The following is a 27,258-nucleotide window of genomic DNA, read 5'->3' as shown; positions in this document are numbered from 1 at the left end:
TTGCTTTAAAGTGACACGACAACAAGTTTTCAAGTAATGAATTGTGATCACTAATTGTCTGAGTACTATTGGCACTCTATGTACAGTTCTGTGAGATTCAGAGCCCTGTCATCTACAGGCATACAGAATTCTGCCCCTATAATCTTAAAACACAAAACATTTTTTTGTTTAAAAGAGAAAACCTGCATCTTGAAACAAGTTCAGGATTTAATCTTCCTCTCTTAATTTGTGCTCACGGGCATAAATGGAATCAGAATTTCCAAATAAATATGCCTGCAAACTCTCTTGTATTATAATGCTCAGATTCTTGTAATCTTTCGGCATTCAGATTACCTGGACAGAATCTGGTTTCAAGTGGGATTGGTGAAAGGCACTCTCTCGCAGCACAAGCTTCTGTAATGATGTCTATCCTTTCCTCTTTCTGTTTCTCAAACCTGTTTCATGGAGGCTGTCTCAATGGCCTCACTGATTGTTCCAGCTTCCTTAAATCAGTATATCTGTTTTAATATAGCTGTTTAAAATGATCTAACAGTGATTTGGTTTAACCTTAGTTAATTACAAGGTCTCATTTTTCGTGATCCATACCTTTTGCTCTGTTTACATGTCTCAAGGCCAGTCGACAGCTTTTTAAATACAGGATTACAATATCTATTGTTCCAAACCTTCAAAATAAGGCAATCAAGATGAGAACTGTACACAAGCTAATTTGAAAGTGTAACTCAGCAACCACCATTACTGCAACAATGTAGTATATTTAATTTTTCAGAAAGCTTTAAAGTTCCCCATAAAACTGTAATTCTTAACTAGCAGTTAGCATCTAACTGATAGAAAGCATGCAGTTCAGACAGTGGTCAGTTAGTGGTAGATGCTGAAAAATATTGCGATATAATCAGTAATACCACAAGAATCTATATCCATTGACCACTGTTCTTGATATTTTACATCAAAATCATTAACATTCAAAATAAGAGAGCTTAATCTTTTTGTATCGAACGACGAAGATTATGAGGGAACCTGATTCAAATATTCATATCGATGAAGGCATTGACAAAATATACCTCTTACACTTCTTCAGAATTTGACAGTGAAACATGAATAATAGAATAGAAATGGAAACTATGGGACGATACATTTAAAATATCACAGAGGGAACGTTTTTATATGAACAGCAGCAGGTGTCTGTAATATGAGATGTTAGTCGTTCTGGAGAAGCTGGTACCCTAGCTTCCTTGAAAATATGGTTGGATAAGATTATTGGATTGCTTAGCTTCTAACAACTAATTGAAGTAAAGGCAATAACAAATCGTTTGAACAGCCCACAATGCTCATTGGAATGTAACCCACAGTTATCACAATATCCCACTTCAATTTATAATAATAATAATAATAATAATAATAATAATAATAATCATAATAATAATAATAATATAGAAGTTATATAGAGCCTATAATGCTAAGGGGGACTCCACTCCACCACCACCAATATGAAACACACACCTGACTGTAAGTGACTTAAGTCTCTCAGTTTTGGTGTTGGAATCTTGACTTTCCTGCTAACGTTAGAATCTGTTGGATAATATCTTCCATGTGTTCTATTTTCTTGGACAACAAGTAGACTTTAAACAGTACCATCGTGAAAACCCCTTGAGATTATTGCTATCATTACCCATATGCTGCTGTCGTGACAAGACAGCCGCTGATAAACACCTATTTTGGTGTGTTGTCTTTAGAGCTGGTGTTCACTTATTAAAACTAAACACTGCAGTTATGAATGTTTGGCAATATAGGCCACATAAGCACACAGTACTACAAACAGCTGCAATACTTACATAATCAAAGATTAGTAGCATAAGTTACTTAAATACATTAATCATGGGGGACTCAACTTTTTATTAAGAGCTTACACATTTATTTGTGCCTGAACAACTTTTAATAGGTGATCAATTCACAGACACAGACGTGAATGACAATGAATCAAACACTAAGGTAAACTTTTTTTTTCCTTTTCTCAGAGGTCCAGCCAATCACAGTTCATCTAACACACCAGAATAAGAGAAACTCCGAAACTAAAAAAATGTGTATTGAGTTCGTAACACCAACTACAATCCTAATCACTTTCTTAAGAGAGAAAGAAAACGTTAAAACAAGCCTCAGATGGAAAACAGAAATGAAATGGCTTGTGGAACTGGGGACAAAACCAGAAAACACCTGAGCTCCTGAACGAGGTGCGGGAGGAATGGTTTAAGTAGTGTAGTACTGTTTAAAAAAAGTTGAAAAATTTTGACCGGTTTTCCATGTTGGTAGTCTTCCACCAGCAGGGGGAGCTACTGTTTTTTCTCAACAAGTCTGTCTGAAGACGGTCTTTGCTGATATATCCTTGTTTGTGTATTTTAATCATTGAAGGAAATAACAGGTAGTTCACTGTGCTGCTCGTAGCATCTGTACCTTGGTTTTGTGTTCTTCAATATGATCAGTGACTTGGATGGTATCTCTTCGCTCTGTCTGCCGTGATTTTCTCGCTGCAGTGCTTTAGCGAGCGGAATACGAAACTGCTTCCAGCTGAACACTTTTGAATATCAGCAGACTGAATGACACGCGATTTATCGCCCGGCAGAATGAGTGCGAATTAGGAGGACGCTATCGAAATGGATTGGAACCCCTTCCACCGGCACAAAATATAAGTGATCGGTGCATTTCTTTATTTAAAAAAAGACCCGGTTCTGCGATGGAATGGTGCAAGCCGCCGCGTTCACTCCCCGCGTTCTGAAGAGAGACAACACAATGGAGATACATCCAATGTAAGCGTATGGTGTAAAACGTCCATCGTTTCACCGGTGAAGCTCGGAAAACAGGTTAAAGATAGCTGAATACAGAATAATACAAGCGTTAAGATAACCAGACGGGTCTGTGCTATAACCGTTTTGTTGACGAGCCCTCGAATAAGAGCGGTGTCTGTATAAATACAGCGATGTAACAGTGTGGGGTGGTATTGTTCCCCGGGAGACCGGAAGGCACTGACCGCTCCATTAGGCTACGTTCATCGTATAGGAATAATATAGGTGTTATCAATATAGGTATATCTGTTATGCGCTAAGAATCCCGTCAAACGAGAGAAATAAGGAAATAATGCTGTTGTATGTTGTAAACATTCTAGTTCTTCCATCTTGGTCAATACTGTTTTATTTGATGAAATCTAAAGCAGTCGGGTTTCTTTTTTTTGTGCAAAAAAATAATACATTAATGAATTTTGTTCTCCATTATTTTGATTGTCTTGAGTATGAATCGGTTAAAAACTGTTTTTAAAGAAACTAATTTGATTTTGTTTCATCTGCGTCTGACTAGCCCTTATAAGCTACATCCATGTACACGTCGCAGACTAAATTAAAGATTAGAAATATGATGCAGTGTTTTAAAAATGATTTTTTCCCTAGCTAAATCTAATAATCTAGTAACTAGCAAAACGTCATCAATTCAGTTTAGCGATGCCTGCACTGATGATAATGGCTTTTAACAACATGACAGAAACCTATGCATTTGTAATGTTTATTTCTGATGTATTTGAGGGGTCGTGAACTATGGCTGTATTAACTGGGAATGAGGTAAAGTGCACCCCATTATCTTGGTTAAAATGCTTGATTGGCATCTCGTTGTAAGAGAAAACGCAAAAAAACAAAAGGTAAAGAAACAGCAAAATTGTTTCTTGCAAATGACCAGATGTTTTTTTCTTAACGGTTACTAAATCATTTGCTGGTTTTTAAGTACGTGATATCTGCATTATAGAATGGCGGTGTTTGAAAATAACATATTTTAAGGTACTTAAATACTCTAAACCAGATTCACTAACACAACCGTGTTTCTTACCATTTAGTACAAATGTTATGAAACGGCTTTGAAAGTGGGTGTTCATTTTTTTTAATAATGCAATGGCATAATGTGGTTCAACAGACTTCTTGTCATCTTTAGTAATTATATTTCAGAACAATAAGTCGACAATGACGATCTCTCACGAGAATTCAGTCATCACATTACAGACTGCAGTGTCTATTTACAATTATTTAGAGCATGGTCACACTTTATCTGTAAAATCACTTATACTTTGCTAGGAGTTTCTGTTGACTAAGTCTGTCTACGTATAGTATTTAATTTATTCTAATGATGTTTCTGTTTGTTCTGAACATGAATAAAGCAAAGGGTAATTATAGAAAATTGTTTAATTTATGGTAGTAAAAGCTTATGTTTGCCTGCTGCATGTCTGCCAACAACTGTCTCATATAAAGCTGTTCTTAGACTGTTATTTTTTGAAATACCAGACTTAAAAATTTTAGATTACAAACCAGGCATGTTGAAAATGGTTTAACTTCTGTTTTCAGGGTTACAGTAGGAAGAAGTCAATACTGTACTGGGGCTTAGTATTTCAATGGAAGTTTTATATTTCCTTTTACTCAGCACTGTTATCATGACACAGATCCCTTAATTTGGCACACATGACTGACCAACCAGACTAGACACTGAAAAGGCCATGGAATGATTGTATTGTGTTCATTGAATTCACATTTCTTTAAACCATCATACTATAGCTACACAGAGGTGCCATGAACATTTTTGTGTTCTGTTTTTTCCCATATCAATTTTGAAACCTTATTTTACCACCACTTGTTCCTGACATTTTGAAGTGAAGTGAAAGTCCCTGGAACCTTTCAAGCTCTGTAACTTGGCAACTGAACTTAGGAAAACCAGATAATTACAATACATAGGAAATTTGTGGCATGAAAGGCTTGCATCTCATGCTCTGTGCCATTTGATAACTGCTGCTTGCAGAACAGTTTTGATGTTCTGTGTTGTAGTCTCTCTGCTGCAATAATGCTTCATAACTTAATATAATATGAAATTAATAAATAGAAAACGCAGTGAAAAAACGTTTCAGTAACAGTATCTGAGACTGTAACATTAACTGTATTCTGTGTTTATCTTTATTGTCTGTGTAACACATACACCCCTGTGTATAACAGGGATCTCAGCTGCCCGGTCTGAGGGAGGTCTCCTTTAGCTCAGCTGGCAAGTTTCCTGTTGCGTGATGCCAGAGACCCAGGTTTGTGCCCAGCCAGTGAGAGACGAATGGGCAGGGCAGGAGCAGCAAGGGCAGAAACCCCAAGAACCTGTCTTTCATTCTTTATGAAAGAAATCATTGTAGAAGTGTTGGTTGTTCACAGTTTGCCTATAGTAAATATAGTATGATTATGTAAGCCAGTTGTTCTTGAACATTGGCTCTGATTTAGGAATAGAAATTGTCCCTTGGACAATTGGGCGGTGCTGTGGCTCTGTGGTTAAAGATCTTTGCCTGTGGCTGGAAGGTTGCCGGTTTGTATCCCCTGGCCGGCAGAGGAATCCTTCTCCATTGGGCCCCTGAGCAAGGCCCTTAACCCCAGCTGCTCCAGGGGCGCCATATAAATGACTGACCCTGCGCTCCGACCTCCAACTTCCCTCTCTGTGTGTCTCACGGAGAGCAAGTTGGGGTATGCGAAAAGACAAATTCCTAATACAAGAAATTGTTTATGGCCAGCAAAGTGATCTATAATTCTATTAATATAAATGATTAATAATGTTTTTGTTTACACATATATCCTTATCATTAGATTTTGCCTTTATGATATGATTTCTTTGTCCTTAAATATAACACATGACTAGGATTTGCTTCTTTAAGTAGTATTATTTATCTTAGAGCAATAGAACATTAGTCAACAGTTCAGGCAGGCTGGATTTATTGGTAGAATGTTTTTTTTAATGCTAGTTATTAAGGAAGGAGATGGATTTGTCTGGATGCTGGATGTACCTGTTTTCCATATGCAAACACCAAATAATTTATCAAGCTAAATTATAAAGATGTTTTAATAAAATGTGAAGTATTCGATGAACCTTGATATGTAAGTAGACTGGTTACTTATTGTTTCTAAACTACATTTAAAGTGTGCTCAGAACTTTTCATCATGATGTTCTGAACTTTGCTTAATTTGATTAAGTATTATTAGTTTTACTTAGAAGACTCTTCTTAAGGGGGACATATGGTGTTTACAAAGTTATACATTAAGTGTGGCTACAAAGTAAGCTAAATATAAATAAAAAGTATGTATATTTAAAAAATGCAATAGACACATAAAGTGTCTATATTAAAATATTTAGACATATTTGGCCTTTATATTTAGACATATTTGACATCTCATCCTCGCCTATTCCTAATAGTAGATAAAACCAACCTCATTTGACAAATAGCACACAAGTTCTACTTTGTGATTATTTTTAAAAAGTCAACAAGAATTCAATATCTTTGTGTGACTAGTACACCCTTTGATTCAGTAACCCATGGTGCACTCTATTGCAGCAATAACTTGAATTTAATTTTCCTGTAAGAGATGGTTTCTCACATCGCCTGGGAGGAATTCTGGCCTACTCTTCCTTATCGAGTTGAAGCAGTTCTGTGAGGTTTGAAGACTTTCAGATCTCTTTAGGTCACATTGCAACATCTCTGTGGGGCGTAGGTCTGGACTTTGACTGGAACATTCCAAAGTCACAGGTTTCTTGTTTTTATACATTTCTGTTATAGACTTGCTTGTGTGTTTTGGCTCATTGTCCCATTGCGTGATCCAGTTCCAGTTCAGCTTTGAAGGAACCGAATACTCTGGAATAATATGGAATTCTTTGTAGACTCAAGGATATTAAGGCATCCAGGTGCTGAGACGGCAAAGCAAGTCCAAACCATCACCCCTCACCACCACCATGCTTTATGGTTGGTATGAGGTCAAAGATGATGTTAGGTTTTTACAAACTTGGCATTTTGCGTTCTGGTGTAACACCTCCACTTTTGGCACGTCTGTCCAGAGCACATTGTTCCGTAAGTCATTTTTCATTCAAGTGCTGTTTTGGAAACTTAAGCATCTTGGAAAGCAGGGGTTTCCTCTTGGCCATCCTTCCATGGAAGCCATTATTTTCCTGATGGTGAACTGAACATGTACTCTGACATTTACCATAGCGAGACAACCTGTAGATCCAAAGGGTTCTTGGAGACTTCTAGGAGCATCAGGTGGTCTGATCTTGGAGCGAATTTGGTAGGGAGCAACCGCTGGTTAGGTTGGCAGTGATGTTCCGTTTTCTCCATTTGTAGATTCTTTCTTACGATGGAATGATGGACTTCATATGGTTTGAAAACACTTTATAACCCTTCCCAGACTAATAAGCAGCAACACTTTTGAACAGATTTCTTATAATGTGTTACCATAAACGTCAGTGCCAAAGTAAATTTTGTTGTGTGCCGTTTGTTAAATGAAACTAGTTGTATCTACTATCAGGACTTGGTGGGGGTGAAGGTCAAATATGTCTAAATATGTCAAACCATGTGGGGGTTTACTTACTTTTTCACCACCCTACTTGTAGTTTGTGCTTGTATTTCTCTGCAAGGTTGAAAACACCTGTTTATACAACCCCTTTGGTTTGTCTGGTTGTTATCAAGTGGAATTACAGTAGCCACACCTGCGTCTATGGCACTGTCAAACTGTACTGCAAATAACTTTGAAGTGCAACAAGTGGTTTAAACCAGCAGCCTCATTTAGTGTGCCTCCTTGTCATCATCATTGCCTTGAAGTTCACTTATATGATTCAAAGTTATAAACGCTGTGGCAAAAAAAGCAGTAATGATGAAAAATTGACTTTATAGTAGTATATTCCATTATATATTAAAAATATATTAAGCAGAATATGGGTGAATATTTTGGGGGGTGTAATGGATATAAGAGCATGTGTCAGTGATCACAGATGGCCATTGAAATTACAGCATGCTGTATTTTTAACACTAGAATTGCAGTGAATGGAGGACCAGTGCCTGGACTGTTACAGTTGGTATCAGTAGTTGTTAATTTTGCATCAGACATGTTAGGGACTTTTGACAACAAAATGTCTTTGAGATATTATGACAATTATGTCTGAGGTTCCATGGCATTAATAGATCTGATCTTGGTAGCACTGGTATTCACAAAGATTATACTGGGCTGCCCTTTATTCTAGTCTTCCATTTCTTAACATAAAGATTACAATTACAGATGTGTGGAGGCCACCTGACCCATCTGACTCGTCTGGTGCTCCAATAGTTTCTTGAAGGAAGCCATGGCCCCTGCTCCAGCAACATGGCTGAGTAGCTTGTTTCATACTCCCACAACCCTTTGTGTAAAGAAGTCCTTCCTATTCTTGGTTTTAAATGCACCTCCACATAGTTTCCGTTAGTGCCCTCAGATTTGTGTTTTGCTGTTCATTTACTAAGTTCTGGTAGCTGATTAAAGTTTGTCATTTGCAATCTGGGGAGCAAGAAAAATAGAACTGTAGTACTATTGTCCTGGACAGAATGTTAATTTCCACTTAATTTGTTTTCGCCAAGCTGATTATTCCTTTTGCTCTTGCAAATAATTAAATAGGAAATAGTTGTTGCTGATCATATTTAAACATGGGGAAAAAATGGCATCTTTCACAGTTTGCATCTTTCTCCAGTCAGTGAGCTGGGATAATAACAAAGATGCAATGGTGACCTTCTGATCAAATTATATCATTGCTTCCTTTACATACAGTAGCCTTATGTCTTCTTATTGAATCCAGCATTGTACATCTGGAGGCTCAGGGGGTCAAGGAGTTGCTTAAAAATACTCTGCATTGTTGCATTATATCTCTAAATTCTCAAACACAGGAATGAAAACTTCAGTGATTTATCAAAGGAAACAAGCATTTACTTTTTTATGGCCTGATAAGATTGACCTGTCTTATTCCACTACAGATAAATCCTCTAAAATATTTTAATTTAAAAAAATGTATCATATGACTGGTCGTTTCTTCTCACTTTGTGGAAATCTGTCAAAATCCACAGAATTCAGGTAACACTTGAGGACGTGGAGAGCTCTCACTGACACAGCCTCTGTATGTTGGTCAGTGATAGAGGAACTGTTTTGCATGACAGAAGGTTCTCTCCTCGCTGTTCATTTATTTTAACCATCATTTCTTAAGACACATGTAACTCAATAGCCACGCATGTTGTATTTCATTATCATCATGTTTTTATCGCGTTAAAAAGTATGCTTTGCTTAACCTCGCTGCTTGTTATGATTATTCTTTAGAATAGTGTTAAATTCATGGCTGTTATGAAATGCATGATTTAGATTCTTATCTTGGAAACACAAGTAAGACTATAAACAAGATGGCAAAGTGTTCTCTTGTTAGTAACCTTACTTATGCTCTGATGAGAGGAGGCAAAAAGTAAATTGTAGCAGTTTCTTGAAAGAAGCCATGATATTAATCTTGACAGTATGACTGGGTTGTTTGACTCCCACAGCACTTTGTGCTGTACATACAGTTTGTACAAGAACAACCTGCCATTGTAGCTAGATGTGTGGTGTTCAGTGAACAGGGGAAGTGTAATCTACAATCTTTGTACTTCAGAATAGCACAATAAAACAAAACTTTTGGTTTGCAACAAAAACGTCACTGAGATAAAAGGTTATTGGAATAGAAAAGATATCATTTTATAGGCTGAGTCTAAATGAACCATGTTGTGGCTAAAGTGATTCCCACAAGCTCTGTTGTTGGCCACCCTCAAAACTGGAGTACGGTATCATAGGCTTTTATTTGTTAATGGTTTGTTAATATCAGTTGTAAATATTCTGCTTTAGGAGCCACATTTGTTTTTAATGTCCTTTCCAATTTGTGAACATTTGCCCAGTTCTGTCAGAATGTTAATAAGGTGCTTAGTCTCTTTAATGTGCTTTAAACTACAAATCATGTAAAAGACTGAAATAAACCACCTTAAAAGGAAAGCTAATTTTGCTTTTTAATTGTAGTTGTGTCTGGTGGAAGCTACCAAGACCAAAAGAATGTTTAGATGTCTGATAATGGAATTGCAAAGAAATTATTGCTTGAACACAAACCTGTTCATTTTATATTGGAAGTACTAATTCATGTTTTTACTGTATAACTAAAAGTGTATGAACAGAAAATGGAATTGAAATCAGTGTTAAACAGCTCTATCAGGCCTGGCTATAGTAACTCTGAAACTTGGCAGGGCTGACTGTTTTTGCAGTAGAGGCTTCATTTTTCAGAACAGTTTCCATAGCAATCTGGTATAGAACAAATGGATTACATCTCTAAAGGACAGCCTTTTTTATTTGGATATCTTTGCAGTGCTTAATTTACGGTTTAATGCCATAGTATCTATCAGAAGATGTCTCTTGCTTTTACAACCCCTTGTTTACCGAGTCCTAACATGTACACTGGCACTGAGACATAAGGCTGTGTTTATGGTGGCTCAGATTCAGCATTGTGATAGTCTGCTCCATTCCAATAGAAAAAGGACTAATGTAGTTTAAGAAAATACAGAAGCTTCCAATTGAGGGAGGGCAACTTGGACTTTTTATTTTGTTTGGTTTCTAGTTGTTAATTGCTACATTTCATCCAGCCGTTTTTTTAAAGGAATCATCTTTGATGACATGGCTGTGTAGCTTGTCTCAGACTCCCACAACTTTGTTGAAAAATGTGTCCCATCATCAGTTTATATTGTGCTTTCCCCTACTTTACACATGTGTGCTTGGGCTGATGTTCTATGGTTGATATCCTAAGAACTTAATTCTTGAATCGGGTTCCTTTGTAATTTTCACAGTTCACATCTATTCAGTTATTTCAGCCTGCTCAGTGCTCCGTCTGAGCATGGTAGTGTATCTGGTTGCTCTTCCTTGGACTGATTACAGAGCCATCTTTTTTTTTTGGTAACATGGTGACCAGAATTGTACACAATCTAAAGGAGGTATTACCAATTTTTTTATCATTTAAGCATGGTGTCATTTGATTGAAAGTTAAATTTATACTTGTAACATTTAAAAAAAAACAATTTGTAAATATTTTCTGTATTAAAAGCATTTAGCTTTTTTCTTTGTCACTTTGTCATGAGCAAATCACAAGTATATTCTTCATGCTCAGCAGTTTTCCATCTTATAGTATGATCCTGCTACATACATGTAACAGCTTCCAGGCATCCACTAGGTGTTCACCCGGACATGAATTTTGTCTAAATATTTTAGTTTTTCCTTTGTATCTTCTATAGTTGTTGCTAATTCTATGTTTGTGTTTTCTACAAACGTGACCGAACTACTTATTACACTAGACCCTTGATCACTGACCCCCATGGGTCTTGAAGGCCTGAAAAGGGACCTACCTACCTTGATCACTGACCTAAATTAGGAAAAGCTGTGGTCTTGATTTAAATCTGTGGTCCTCCCATAGTCATCACCCCAGATTCATTTAACCAATCCTGATATATGTTTTATCTTGGACAGCCTTCAGTCAAAAAAGGCTCATTAAAATCTAATTTACCAAAAGCCTTCTTAAAATACGAACTTACAATGTTCTCTTTGTACCGCTTACTGATGTTACTTGTCGGAAGAACACTTACTTGTCAGTAAAGCAGAATCTACCTACTTTAATTATGTTGACATGTTTTTAGTTGGGTTCTAGGAGATTCTCCTGTTCCTTTTGGCAGTTAGTAGATAATTGATCTGAGAATCGCGCCCAGCCTTTTTTTAAGAGAAGCCAGGGATTTGGCTTCAATAACATGGCTGGGTAGATTGTTCTGTTCTCCCACAACCCTTTATGTAAAGAAGTCCCTGCTGTTCTCTGAAGTGAATGCACTTCCACCTGTGAAAAATAAGTTCCTTGAGCTTGTCAGTGTAGAATATTCCCTTAAGCCCTGGATGGTATCTGGTTTCTCTTTTCTCGACTGATTTCCTTAACTGAGTGCCTCAGTCTTTTTTTTTTTTTTGTGGTTATTAAAATTTTACACAGTATTCTGAATTACTGTAAGTTTTATTAGTAGTACAATTTTAGCAATATCACTTGCTTTAAATTCTACACCTTTAACTATATAGTATAATTTTTGATTGGCTTTGTTTTAGTTTTTGCTACCTAAACGTAATACTGTGCACTTGTCCACATTAAACGTTATCTGTCAGGTGTCCTCCTAGTGCTGAGTTGAACATCTTTTTAAATTTAATTTGCTGCTTCTACAGTGTTTGCCAATACTTATATTTTGTGTTGTCCTCAAAGTTGCGTAGTTTCCTAGCTGCACCAGAGACATAACTAAGATCCCTGTGGTACTCCACTAATTGCATCACCACAGTTTAACATTCACCCCTTTTCTGTCCTTTTTCTGACCATTAACGAACTCTCAGTCCAGACACTCATTTTCCTGAATGTCTACAGAATTCAAGTCAGAATTACGTTAACTGTTACTGTAGTTCTGATTATGAGTTATGATTAACATTAGAGCATTCCATCTTAAAAACATCGGGTAAAACCAAGTCAAAGCAAGGCCTAGTTCACAAATCAAAGTCCCAGTCAACAAGGGCTATAACGGTTGATCTGCTGGCTGAAGTGTACATTTAGTCAGTTTGCTATCTAGCATATACAGCAGTAAAGCTCATGGTAGAGCTCGTTGGACCACGTACAACTGGAGGAATGCTTATTTTTATATAAGAGGGTAAACCTGTCTTTTAAGGTTCATGAGAAAGAGGCTTGTCCCCATTTTTTGTTGGCTTTAGATTTAAAATCCACTTGTGTGCCGAGATGCCACATCTTGTCACCAGACTCCTGTAGGAAGGGCTTGAGTCTTTTGAAATGCAATTTGTAATTTGTGATGCATACTGCATTTTGTCTTTGATGTGTTAAATGCCTGTCTGTGTGTGAATGCAGAAGTGCCACGGAACTGCTTTAGACCGTTTCACATCTGTTGTGTAAATAAGGTTATTTTACCATTCATATTGTTGGGTGTAATGCACCAAGCTTTGCCTTTTTCATCTGACCTTGTAATTCTGAGACCACAACATAAAAAGTCACAAGCAAAAAAAAAAAGCTTTATGAAAATAAGAAAGTTGTAGTTCCAATACTGTTAGGTTGGCATTTTATGGTTCAAAAATCAAAAATAAGGTATTTGTTTTTCTCATTATTTCCCTTTAGTATTAGCTGGTGGCTCTGCTTTCCACATTTTTTGATAAGTGTTAAAAGCAACGTGTTAATTGCAGTATTTTATGGTTCTACTTAAAAGCTGCTCTTCAAATTGTTCCTTTGTCTCTACGGAGGCCCTGATCGCTGTGCTACTCACCCAACCGGATTTCAATGTATTGTCCAGGAAGTATGTGAGTTCATAATCCAAAGATATTAAGAATTCATATACGTCCTAGACAATATGCTGAAATTCAGCTGGCAGAGTAGCACATTCGCTATGAAAGGATACCTGAAGTGCAGTACAATACCTCTTATCAGAGAGGGCCTGAAATCAACAATTTGTGGAAGAAGTTAAAACACAAACAAGACTGTGCTCTTCTGTGGTTTATCTTTAATTACTTACTTGTCTTGTTCCTACTTCCTTCTGGAACCTGCAACACAGATGCCTGTAACGAAAAGCTTATATGATGTTCATAGTAGCTGGATACAATTTCTTATTTTTCATTTTAGATATTGAAAGTATTACTGATACCTTTCTTTTAGTCACTCATCCAATTCATTACATTATCAATCAGTTGTATTTTAAGACTTGTTGGGTAAGGAGAACATGGCATCAATTAGGACAAAAAAAGAAAGCTACCCAACACAGTGGACTGGTGTCCTGTCCAGGGTGTACCCTGCCTTGTGCCTGTTGCTTGCTGGGATAGGCTCTGGCTCCACCACAATCCTACTAATGTGTTTTTAATTAAAATAAGAGCATAGGATAAATATTTCTATGTGGAACATTAAAAATTGTTATTTGCATTGCAGGGAGCTCTTCATGCTGTTTGATAATGATGATTAACATTACTGATTGACACAGTGTTCTCTTTGCACAACAGTCTGTAACACGCATATAGTCAAATGATAATTAAAAATTGAATGTGTTCTCCCTCTTGTCCAGACTGGATTATATATATTTTAAATTGTATATGGATGTATAGCATACAAGTAAACAGACATGTTTATATAAACCCAAATATGTGTTAATAAACAAATTCAATTTCTTAATTTGTTTTTTGCAGTGCTGTAACTTCAGTTTTTCATTCCCTTTAAATTCCCAGAACTTGTCAAAATTGCTCTAAAGTGTATACAGAAAATAGGTACTTTCACAAATACTCTTACAATTTATTCAATATAAAGTGTCCTACAGGGACAACCATATTTTAGATTAAAAGACAATGCAGAACTCTCTTTTCAGATAAAGAAAATATTTACAGGTTTTAGGGCACATCTTAACCTGAACCTTAAGACATTTTTAAATTATTTTGCTTGTGTGCCCAGTTATTAGGTGCTATTAGCACCGAGGTGCATGCAAGTGTAATATAATAGGCCATTGTATTTAACCTCAAAATATTTTTATACATTTATGACCTTGACCCTGATGCTTAAAGGTTGGGATATATGCATCTTTAGTAAACACGAGAAATAACGCACACAGTAATTGAACTCTTGTATAATACTTAAGGTCATTTTCGATTTCCTACATAAAACCTTACAAACAGTTCTGTGTTTGCAGTGAAAGCTTAACTTCTAATTAAATGTAAATTAAATTCTAATTGATTTACTTTCTAATGAAAGTGAGCACCTTCTAAGTGAAAGAGGGACAGCAAGGTGGTTTCTTCCGATTGCTCTGGTTTCCTCCTACAGTCCAAAAACATGCTGGTGGGTTAATGGGCTTCTGGGAAAACTGGCCCTGGGTGCACCATGGGATGGACTGGCGTCCTGCTCGCGGTGTACCCCGCCTTTCGCCCGTTTACTTGCCGGCATAGGCTCTGGCTGCTCCACGACCCTGACCTGGGTGGGGAGGGTTGAAAATGGATGGATAATAGCATATATTATGCTGGTGGACCAGTGCGAGGGCCTCTTCCCTTTGGATCGCAATTTCCAGGCCAATGTCCCAGTATGGGGACCAGGACACTGTGCTGCAGGAGGTGCTATTCTTTAGCGTTACACTAAGGTTCTTGCTAGCTGGTCATTAAAGATCCCAAGGCATGGTTTATAAGATTAGGGAGGCCTACTCTGATCTTGTACAATCTGGCCATCCTAAAGAATCCTGGCCTTAATTTCGCAGATAAAACAATTGCTCACTTCTTCACTTCACCTACTAAGCAGGTTGGCTAAAAGGCGGCTTAGTAGTGGAAGCTCTTTCAGATCAATTGGGATGGTTGCTTCTTAATATTATTGGAAAGCTTCCTTTAATTTTCATTCAGAAGAATATTTTTTTTCCTTTAAAAAAATTGCTCTTCAGACAAATGGATACTTTCTCAGTGTATATATACAGTATTGATGGATTATCCTGTTGTGACTGAGTATAACTAAAAACACTCAGGGGGGAAAAAAGGACAGTTGTGTCTTTTTTTGTTAATGATTTTATTTACAGTTTAGGCTTGAGCTTTTATACTTTTTAGCTCTTCTTTTCTAAAGTGGCCTGCCTTTTCTGAGAGACTGGAAGAAGTGCCTCCATAACTTGTGTAGCTGCTGTCCTGATAAGTTATGTCAACCTTCTTATCTGTTTACAGATGCACAAAGCTTTGCCAACATAAGCCCCATGATCTGAAAGATGATGTATCTGAGAAGCAGTGTCCAGTCACAGTGAATTCTCGCCATATGAAAAAGGCTTTTAAAGTCATGAATGAGTTACGCAGGTATGTTATGGCAGTTTCCTTCTCTTGATAGTAGTTGCTAAAGCCTCCAGATTTGGAAGGAAACCAAAATGTAATATACCTATAGATTACATTTTGTGTTTTTCCTTCATCATTTTGTATTCATGTTTATGCATGACAGGTGTCTTTAACCTTCTGTCACTTGGACCTGTAACATTTCAGTTTGCAATGTGATACCTGTAAAGGGTCAACCATGTATTGTTCTACTGAAATTACACTATTACAGTGGATATAATTTTGAAATTATTTTTCAGCTAAAAATAAATAGAGAGCATCATGATGGTTTAGTAGTTATAATTGTGTGTGTGGATTGTCTCTGTGTGTTCCTGTTTACTCCACAATCTGAAGAAATTTTGGTATATTAATTGGCTTCTGAGATAATTGGTCCTGGTGTGACAGTGTATTTGTGTCTGCCCTGTGATGGACTGACGTCCCATCCAGGGTGTATCATTCCTTGTGCCTGATGTTTGCAGAGATAGGCTCCACCCCCCTCGACTCTGCAGTAATAAATGGATATTTAAAAGTAGCTAAATCTTTGCCTTGGTCATTGGATCAATGACAACTTTAAATTGAGGAAATAAAGTTAATTAATTTAATTTAAGTTAATTGGTTACATTCTTGAAAATAAATGCTTTTTTATTATGCTAGTAATATTGATCAGATCTATATTTGAAAAACATTTTCTGATCCTTTTTAGTTCAGAACAAGTACACAGAGAAAACAAACGTGTGAAAATACCTGACATCTCTGGGTATTTCTAAAAACAGTTTACATTTCTCCCCAGTGTATGTCATGTTATCCAGAACTGTTCACTCCTTTAAATAACCATTGAAACAGACACTCTGTGTTTCTGTTAGTTGAGTACCAGAACTGGAGGAACTCCTGTGCAGCAGTCCTTCTGAAATATCACATTTCATACACATTGGGTGAGATGGTATGAACTGGATCATCAGCCTCTTCTCTTAGAGCAGCTGTCATAACAGCAAGGCTATTAAGTCTATTTATCGGGAACTAAGCTTAATTTATTGTGGCAGGAGATGGTGTTTTAAGTCTTTCCACTTTGATGCTGCATTACAAATTGTTCTTTTTTAGATGTTTGCTTAGCCCATTTGGTACCCCTGTTACTCTTCCTACTATTGAAGAACTTAATTGGCCCCTTAACTTTCCAGGTCAAACTTCTCATTTTTGCATATTATGGTATCAAACAGCTTTAGTATTTCGTTTTTATCACTGAGCCTGGAGATTGTTACAGACGAGCAGTAACTGGTCTTGACTATGTGCTTTTATTAAAAACATGCATTATGTTTGTCTTACTATACCTAAATATAACTTTTCTCTCCTGTTTAGCCAAAATCTTTTGTGTGATGTGACCATTGTTGCTGAAGATGTAGAGATTGCGGCCCACAGAGTAGTACTGGCAGCCTGCAGTCCTTATTTCCATGCAATGTTTACAGGTATGTATTCTGTTATAACATTCATTTTCTGATTCTGATTTACCTAATTAAAATAGAAATATACTTTATTTGGATTTTGACATGGTACTCATGTCAGGAATGTTTTTGGGACTAGAAAATATAACAATAAATAGAAAATGTACAATTCTTATGTGAAAGTAAACAAGATTATAACATTACTATTAGTCTGCATATACTCAGACAGTCATATCTCAGTATTTTACATTTGCTGTGTCTTTATTAATGCTTGGGCGGAGAGGTGGCTCTGTGGCTAAGGATCTGCGCCTGTGACTGGAAGGTTGCCGGTTCAAATCCCGTGGCCGGCAGAGTAATCCTACTCCGTTGGGCCCCTGAGCAAGGCCCTTAACCCCAACTGCTCCAAGGGTGCTGTACAATGGCTGACCCTGGGCTCTGACCCCAAGCTTCTCTCCCTGTCTGTGTGTCTGTGTCTCCATGGAGAAAAAGCTGGGGTATGCGAAAAGACGAATTCCTAATGCAAGAAATTGTATAGGGCTAATAAAGAAACATTATTATTATTATTATTTTATAAAGGCAAATTACAATGAATGTAATGTCATTAAATAACAGGTGCATACAGTGTACAGCCTAAAACAATTTAAGTGTTTTAATGGAAGAATTGCAAAAATTATAATAAACCTGCTTTATTTGTGTGGATTAGAAAGCTGAAGAATTATTGGATGGTTCAAACTTCTTTTCATTAAAGAAGCCATATAGTTTGGCCTCTGTATTTCTGAGGTTGGACTGAAAAGGCAACTTGATTCCTAAAATTAGCTTTCACGTTAACCTTTGAAACTCTTATTGTACTATTAAGTAGTTAAAATACTCATGTTAATAATAATGTGTGGCAGGGTCGTGCTTTCATTAGCATTGCTGCCCTGCCCTACAGAGCTGGGGCCCCAAGTTCCATTCCTGGGGTGCTGACTGTGTGGAGTTCGTATGTTCTCCCGTGTTCAAATGGGTTTCCTATGGATGCAGTGGTTTCCTCCCACTATCCAAGCATGTAGGTTAATGGGCTTCTGGGAAAAGTGACCCTTGAGTGAATGCATGTCTTTGTGTATGTATCTGTGTGCTCTGTGATGAACTGGAGTCCCATCCAGGGTGTACGCTGCCTTCTGCCTGATCCTTGCCGGAATAAGCTCTAGCTTCTCCGCTAAACATTTATCACTAAGGTGTAGGTAAGACTTCAGGTCCTGTTGATCTTGTAATTCTAGATTTTTATCTTAAATTATTGTAAATTCAATAGCAAGTCCTCAATTTCTCCCCTCTTCTTTATTGTGTTGCAGGTGAGATGAGCGAGAGCCGAGCCAAGCGAGTCAGGATAAAGGAAATGGATGGGTGGACTTTGGGGATGCTCATTGACTATGTTTACACGGCAGAGATTCAGGTCACTGAAGATAACGTACAGGTACTAACTGTTTGTACTGCACTGCGGCTCTTTAGACATTCCAGTTCTTCTTGCCTTTGTGACATACATTTGGAAAACTATTTTAGGAATACCCCCAAATATACAGGCCACAGAAATATAATAATATTATAACTATGGTGTTATAGTTATTATATAATTTACAGGGCAACATATACAAATGAAATAAGTAACTACGAGGAACATTCATTTGCCTGTAGCAAGATTTATTAATACAATAACATTAGTTTCATGGCCTGGAAGGGCAGTTCACACACTGTGCTAGGTAAAACACAAATATTACTGAGTAATCTCAATATTTTTCTCTGCCACTTAGAAAAATGTATGTCCTGTAAGTTCAGACCATTATATCCAGTCTGTTTGATGTAGTGATGAATGCAAAAGCCTTGTGTTTAATATTATCTTGAAAAATGTGAGGTATGATTCTGCTTGTGTCCTTGGGAGTTCTCTGCATACCCCTTGTTAAGTTCTTCAGAGAGTAACTAATGACTGGCTTTATGGCTTACTTCAATGCCTGTGTTTAATGGGGCTCAACAAACTATTTGGTTACTTTAAAATATTTGACATACAAGTTCAAAGGAGTAGATCAAGAATTGAGTAGTTCAGAAGTAGTCTAGATGCAGCAATGACTTCCTTGAACTTGAACTTGAACTTGAACTTTATTGCCATATGTAACCGGTACTGGTACAATGGAATTCTTACTTACAGAAAGTCTCTCGATTATAAAACAAGTGTAAAAAACAAAACAAAGTGCAAACAGTGCATCAAGACAATGTACAAACAAACAATAGACAATGTGCAAGTAAACATGCAGACAGTTTGAATGTAAACAATACAGACGTGTAAACAATGACTGGAGACGTACAATTAATAAATTACAATGAGGTAGATGGTGATGGTGTAGGTGTGGTCCGAGGGGGATGGCTAAATGTGTTCGCCAGTCTCACTGCTTGTGGATAGAAGCTATTGAAGAATCTAGTGGTAAGTGTCCGTATGCTCTTATATCTCTTGCCTGAGGGCAGTGGGGTGAAGAGCTCATGCCCTGGGTGGTAACTGTCCTCTGTGATGGCCAGAATACTACCACGGCAGCGGTTCCTGAGGGAACCCCCCACGTTTGTCAATCCGTGAAGGTGTTCACTCAAAATACAGCAAAGTCAAAATACAAAGTACATGTGCCCTGTAGTGGGGATGTCACCAGTGTGAGTGTGAGCTGTGGTTTCTAACAGACAGTGACACTTCAAGCAGCAGCTTGGTTGGATTTCAGTGGCTCTAACTGTCCTGGGATGTGGCAGCTCCTGAGGCTTGCCAGGTGTGCTTAATTTGTGCCAGAGATCCTCAGAGATAAGCTCCGGTGCATCTCGATTTGTCTGTGTCTTGGCACCTGTAAGCAGCGCTCCAGCGCCTCTTGACGTGAAGTTCACAGTTTGACACTAATTTTAAAGGCAGATACTCTTTCATGTTGTTCACTCCTCGATTACAGTTCTGTGAAAAGAAATCATTATTTGTTCTCTCTCTATAAATATTTTAAAAATAGACTTCATGCACATCAGAAAATGGGGTGGGACACAGGCTCTTGCTTTATTACACTGCTGACGTGTGGTGCACCCTGCCAGGTGTTGTAATGGGATGGCTTTTGCATTCCAGTGCTGCGTGCTCAAGCATTCAGACACGAGGAGGAAATTGTTTGAGAAAATAGTGCAGCACACTGCAAAAATCTGGCTAATGCTAGTCGAGGCTACTAGTTTAACCAAAAGTGCCTTCATCAGGCTGCATACCTGCCAAACGTTTACGGTTTTCAATACATGTTTAATTAAAGTCATGAAAGACTAGAGTTTTATCTGTAAAATAATATATATCAATATAGTTACCGCTGGGCTATACACAGTATAGACCATCATAATCATATTCTAAATAATATATAACAAATCATATATATATAATATATAATGAATAATATATAATTATCCGAAACCTTACATCCCCAGTGACCGATTAAGGTTTTTGAAATTGCTAATTTAAGTTTCCCTGTTGGCATGCTGACAGTGGTGGTGTGAAAAAACAGTGACAGAGCATTACATTGATGTTCAGCATTATGTGACAGCTAAGTGCTCCTCGTTGCCTCTCATACATCTGCTTTCTCCCATTCACATTGAGCACTGGCACCTTGTGACCCACAAATTAAGCACTGCTTGAGAGTGAGGTCAGGTGATAATTTTCATCACTTGTCCAGTCACTGCTAACTCCCCTGTCCGATAGTGCACGTTAGCTTGCAATTGGCATCTCCAAATTGAGATAACCATTCAGGCCTTATTCATCCTAAATGCTAGTTGTTTTGCTTAAAATATTGGAAAGCAAAGTGGAATTTCATGATTAATGGCATTTGTTGAAAACTCCAAATATTGAAAAGGCACTTGTTTGAGCCTGATGAGGAGATGTGGAGCCTTTTGTTTAGGGGGCTTTCACTTTGTATTGGATATTGATGGAAGGATGATGAGATTTTATTTTTAGCTTTTCAAAGCAACTTAATTGTCTTTCCCTAGAATCGGTTACCAGTACAAGAGTTTTGGGACTAGAAGGCTGTGATCAGAATTCTTCTGGACTTTCTGCTGTGTAATGTGACCTCCTTAGCAACGAAGAGTATTCAGTATTGTACATATCAGGATTGACAATGATAATAGTATATTATATTATGTAGCATATTCACTGTGGCTAGTTTCCCTCGATTAAGATAAATTTGTAATTGCCCTGAAAAATATTAAATTAGTAGTTGCAAAACCCTGCATTTGGAATTTTTACAACGTTAATGTAATAGTTTTCCATGTCTGTTTTGCCACATGCATTGTGTTGCATTCAGCTGGGCCCAGAAGAAGGTTATGAGCCTTCTTTCAACTCCCATCTTTTGCCTCCTTTGATTGCTTTGTCTTCTGTTTCCGTAGCAACCACAACAGGAGGTCTTTTATTAATTGTAATGACAAATATTGGACCTTAGTTGAAAATTCAGTATACCTAAGTTTAAAAAATGCTATTTTTGTTATCATTGTTCATTGCTCTTTGTTATGGCATTGTTCATTGCTCTTTATATAATGAATACAAAATGAATTGTATTGATACAATTGATACAATATTGGAATAGCTCCTCTGGACTTAAAGGTGTTTCTTTCTCCATTTATGTTGGCAAATGATTTAGTTGAATGCAGTTCCTATGATATTGATATTACTCTACTGCAACATTTCTAAAGTGATCAGGTATGAAAGGGACACTAAAACTGAAACTGAAATCCAGGAACTTTTAATACCACATAATATTTTTTCTTTTTTTTGTGATGTACATATAGTAGTTTCCATTGTCTATGTCCTGTAAAGTGGTTGCTGGAAAATGTGCAGTCTTTCAAAAAACCTGATAGAACATCATTAGCCGTTTTAGTTCATGCAATAAAAATAACCGCCATTCGTTCTTTAAGAACGTCATGGTTATAAATTGTTTCTGACGTTCACTATAGTGTGAGAGCAGATGTCAGAAACCATTTATATACCATTTTGTTAGATGGTGATCTAATTGAAATTTGATGTCTAAATAGTTTTTGTTAATTGGTTTTATGTCTAGAGATGTGATGTATCTGGCTCTTTTAGACATTAATTAAAGTTAAGTATAACTTAAGGTGTGTAGATTACAGATCTTGAAATGCACTTTTATTTCCCTTACATCAGCATAAAACATTTGTGAATACACAGCTGGACTCTTCTGAATCTACAGAGAAGCTAATACAGTATGATTTATACAGGTCCTAGATTTGCAGTTTGTTTTTTCTGCAAGTACTGTACTTTACATAAGCACAGTAAAGATGTCTTCATTCCTGAAGTGTGCTAACTTCAGTCTGAAACCACAGTCCCCAAGTTTAACCACGAGGCCACCCACTTCCCTTTGTGTATTTGTGGAGCAGATGGATGTAAATTTTTCTAGATTTCAGTGGGTTGTGTGTTAGGGTTAACTTTGATTTGTACTGCAAACGGTGTGATGACTGACAAAATTTATATGAGGAGTCTTTTGTGGTTAGGGCTATACAGTATGTAAGATCAGAAATGCATTATTGTTAGAATTAAAAGCTCTTGGACTGTGGTTTTAAAATGTTTAAGGTTTCCTGGATGTTATGTGCAGTATTAGAACTTTTTTGCAGTTTGAAGATGGTGGCCATGTTTGATGAAATATTATATTTCTGTACAATCAGTTCTGTTTTCATTATTAATGTGAACTGTAATGTTGTGACAGTCAATACTGCCAGCTCTCTAGCTTTGAAACTGTCAGATTGGGAGAGGGAAGTAGCTACAATCTGGGCATTATTTTGTTTGCTAGTGTGAAAACCAATGCTGAGAACTGCAAGAGCTAAATGTGACAAAACTAGTGTCAAAGTACGATCTTCTGCCCTTTATAATCAGTGTACTCTTTTCACTCTTATATTTTCTCTGCTTCTGTTAGCTGCTTCTTGACTGCAGGTTCACTAGCTTCCAAATTAAAGTAGAATAAGCCTCTGGAGTGGCCAGATTCTTCATCATCCAAAAAATCCCAGTAGTCATTTTCTACTGTACTTGATTGGTGTAAGATGGTGAGCTTTTTAAAACTACTTCTGTAAAAATACTTTAAATACTTAAAATACTTTAGTGACTTTGCACATTTTCCTTTGGTTTTATGCATGTAAAGAGTCTTTTTTGTGGCTAGTTACAAATTGACTCCATTTTCAGCATTTTAAAAGAAAGTGCTGAAATGTTTGAGTTGGCGGATTTGATCTTATATTCTGAATCTGTATTGCGCAAGAAAACAACTGGAATAAAATCCTAAAATTGAAAACTAAAACGTATGGATATGTTTTCTGTTGTCACAATCTTCTGTGGTCTCCATAGATTAGAGGCTTCATTAATTAAATTAATTACCGGCTATATCAACAGGCTGCCCTGGCTATGTACAGATGCACACTGCATTTTGTGGGATTCAAGACCAAGGTTTCAGCTTGGTAAATTATTGGGGAGAGCTGAGAAAATAGCTATCAAAGTACAGAACGTGCTTGAAATGTGTGGTTTTTGGTTAAAACGTCAAAAAAGAAATAAGACTGTTAAACCTTCTTGATTGTTGCATAATGTTTCTGGGAATTAAGGCTGTTAGGGGTGTGCCCTAGTTGAAGGGTACGTGTTGTAGTGCAGGTTTTGGCTATTTCTGATCCCCCCACCCCAGATATGGTGTCTACAGAAAAATGTAATTCTAGTTACACCTTATAGTATGTATCTGTTTGAGTGTCTGTGAGCAAAGTCCTGTGTACATTACAGTGAGGGAGTATATTGGATAAGAGCATGTTTTATTTCATTATTAAAATATGCCAGTAGTAATGCAATTTTTAACTTTCCTAGAACAACTGTAGCTAATTACGACAGTTAAACCCTCTTAAATAATGTGACTAAAATGTTTTTCAGCTGGCTGCTTAGCTAAATGTAATTGATACACTCGTGCACAATATTCAGAAATTATCAATTTCTATGTAGTTTTATTTTCAACAGGTTTCACTTTCCACATTAACAGTAATATAATGCATGTGAGAAGACATTGAAGATTATTGATAAACTGCTGTTTTTCCACGGCATTAAAGGCTGTTACGATCTTCTGCCCTTTTCTGATTCGTAAATAGTTTTCTTACCTTACCTGAAGGCAGTATTATCAATATTCCTGTCTTTATTCATTTTTGTAGAGTGATTCATGAAGAATTGACTGTAATTGGCTTTTTACGAAAATATGAAAAATACCACACACTCAGCTGTAACCAAATTGGTTTTTCAAAGGGAACAATTTTAATTTTCATTCCACTCTCGCAATTGTATTTTGTATGGATATTTCATGGATATATATATCCCTGTCTTAGCAAAGTAATGAAGAGTAAACTGGAACTGATATACTGTAAGAACTGAAAGTTCAAAACAAATATCAAGTTGACTGAGATCGTTGAAGTTGCTGTGAGGAGATGGAGATTCGCCAAATCTTTCAACTCGGTTTTGTTGGCCTGTACTGCTCAATTCCAAATGAGAAATGCAGAAATGATCATCAGGACATGAAGACGTCAGTGGATTAGGAAAAAACCCCAACTTGAGTTATTTTTCAAAAGCTGAAGAGAAACAAGCATGAGACCTCCAGGAATTGTGCAACTCTGGTGTTTGCAAAATTGCCCCCTTTTTGTGTTAATCATTGTAGTAGCGCAAGTCTTACATTTTGATATGAGCCTGTTATCAAAGTTTACATAAGACTTTACACATCTGTTGCTTTGAGTGATGGCTTTGCGTTGATGTTATTGATAATATTTCTTTTTTTCATGTTTCGTTACCTAGTTTGTAGTGTAGTGTTCATTTAAGTTGCAGAGGTGGTCTCAAAGCTAAGCTAAGCTGTATGGGTGTACAATATCCTCTCTTAATGTGGGTCTAATTTAAAGCTGGAAGGCTTCCTGAAACGAGTGCTGTTTGTCTGTGGAATTCTTATCAGTTAATTTTTCCCAATGTTTTTGTGCAATTGAAAACAGTGTATGGATTTTTTAAAAATTGTGCATGTTTTTTTTTTAAACTGAGTTGAGAGAATCTGGAATAAGCTACCGAGCCGTGTTGTCAAAAATGGCTTCTTCCCTGGCTTCATCCAAGAAATGGCTGGGTGATGTCTTTGGATCACTAATATACTAACTGAATGGGTTAGACAGGCTGAATGGCAACACTTATGCTCTTGCATTCTGATTGAATGTTTGTAGTAAATTCCTGTGACTTTTCTTTCCATGACAAAAATAAAGCTGCTTCTGTTTCAGAAATATACAGCACCAATTCCATTTTTAGTATAACACCATAATGGTATAATTAGAAAAACACCTGTGCTTCTTAATTTCAAAACTATCGTGATTGGGGTGTACCGCTACATTACTGTAATCTGCTGTGAACTACAGTATATGTTCACACCTTCTTTTCCTTGTACATGCTATAAAAAGATAAAAGTATTTTCTGTATCATCCTACACCAAGGATAAGTATGAAGCCTTGATATTAGTATACATTTTAAATTACATGGAAGTGGTCAGTTTGGCAGCATTTATTGTGCAAAATGTGTTTTCCTTACATACACTTCAGATAATGTATGGGTCTTTTCCATAAGCTCCTCTTTTAGAATAAATTGCTGAGAGCTGAATTGTGCCTAGCTTTGCCTTCCTGTCTTGAATTTGAATTTCACAAGCTCTAGTCATTAGCACAGCGGTCAAACGTCTACACCTATCTGCATACTAATTTTATTGGTAAATACTCTTTCCTGATAATTTTTCTTCACTTTTTAGCTGTGACACATTTGTTACATTGATCCCCAATAATGTATAATGGCGGTTCTATGAATGAAGTACAATCCAGTCATTTTATTTCAATAGAGCAAAATGGATATACTGTCTCACCAGTCTTCATTATCTACAACCTCTTGTACAGTCTGTATTGAGCATTTCAGAATCTACCCTTTTAATCGTAAATACGAATATAAAGCTGTCAGACACATGGGAAAAGGAAAAAGTCTAGGATCTGTTCTTCGTAACATGTAATGGAGTCAAATGCCTTGCTGTACAGTAATGTGCAAAGCAAGCCTCATTATCATTCTAGAGATGTCCATGTGGTAGGTGTAGAATGTTAAAACAAATGTCCTTTTCAGTGAAATAGAGGTCTAATTTTCATGTCTCACATACTACCAAATTATACAGAACTATGCAGTACAACCCAACAAGTCAATGATATTCGGAACAAAAGCAAAATGAGTTTATTTTACCATAGATTAGTATTTAATATTTGATTTGAGTTTTAGTTAAGTCAAAAAGGCCTTAAAGCTCTGCCTTTCAGTACTTTAACTTTCATATCTGTAGTAGCAATTAAAATATTAATTGCACATCCTCTGGTACAAGATCATGGGCTCACACAGGAGCAAGTTGCTGCCTTGCTAGATGGTCCAGGCCTTTTAGAAATGTGGTCATAAACTTAACTGCACAAAATCTAAACTGGGACCTAGGCTTTGACTTTTCACTTCCTAAGAAGAGTTTGTGAATCGCCTTGCATCAACGAGAAACTTTTTATTATTTATTATATTTCTTCTTATTCTTTACTGCCAATCTTTCAGAATTTACCACATTATTATTAGGGAGGACAGCATGTACAATTGTAAAAGGTGGTGGCAATCACACATGATATTGTGACAAGAAATATTCATGTCAAGTTCAATTTTTCCATGACAAGAAGACCCTGTAATGCAAGATGGTACCGTGTTATGCTAGTCATGGATGGGGTGTTCAGATGCTGTCAAGACTATAAGAACACTCATTAACTGTGTTAGTGAACTATGTAATACTGGCAGGCTTCCTGCACTTGAAGACTTCTACAATGCACAAACTTTAAAACCCGGTCAAAATATAAGCGATTAATTTTTAATGTCTGAAGGATGTGTTCTTAGGGTTAATGGTCGTCTGTGCACTTGTGTACTAGCCCTGGACGGAGCATGAGAGGGACATTCCCTTGTGCTTTTTACCTGAACATATACAACACACACACATGTGGCAAGATAGTCTTCCAGTCTCGCATCTTAACAGTTCAGCACTTGGTGA

General features: G+C 36.9%; 1 protein-coding gene across 3 annotated transcripts in view; it reads left to right on the top strand.

Moving 5' to 3' along the window:
• The first annotated feature begins 2,377 nt into the window (after positions 1-2,377).
• The window catches only part of klhl2 (kelch-like family member 2), a 40,690-nt gene continuing 15,809 nt past the window's right edge, over positions 2,378-27,258 (top strand). For all 3 annotated transcript variants that reach the window (XM_015344497.2, XM_006629427.3, XM_015344496.2), the window contains exons 1-4: positions 2,378-2,798; positions 15,579-15,704; positions 17,070-17,176; positions 18,481-18,602. In XM_015344497.2, the coding sequence (XP_015199983.1) occupies positions 2,731-2,798; positions 15,579-15,704; positions 17,070-17,176; positions 18,481-18,602 (423 nt within the window). In that variant the 5' untranslated portion in view covers positions 2,378-2,730. The remainder of the gene's footprint in view (positions 2,799-15,578; positions 15,705-17,069; positions 17,177-18,480; positions 18,603-27,258) is intronic.

The sequence above is a fragment of the Lepisosteus oculatus genome, chromosome 1, assembly GCF_040954835.1.
Source record: "Lepisosteus oculatus isolate fLepOcu1 chromosome 1, fLepOcu1.hap2, whole genome shotgun sequence".
Classification (NCBI taxonomy): domain Eukaryota; kingdom Metazoa; phylum Chordata; class Actinopteri; order Semionotiformes; family Lepisosteidae; genus Lepisosteus; species Lepisosteus oculatus.
Note: the sequence above shows the minus strand (reverse complement) of the source record. Positions and strands in the feature narration are given on the sequence as shown.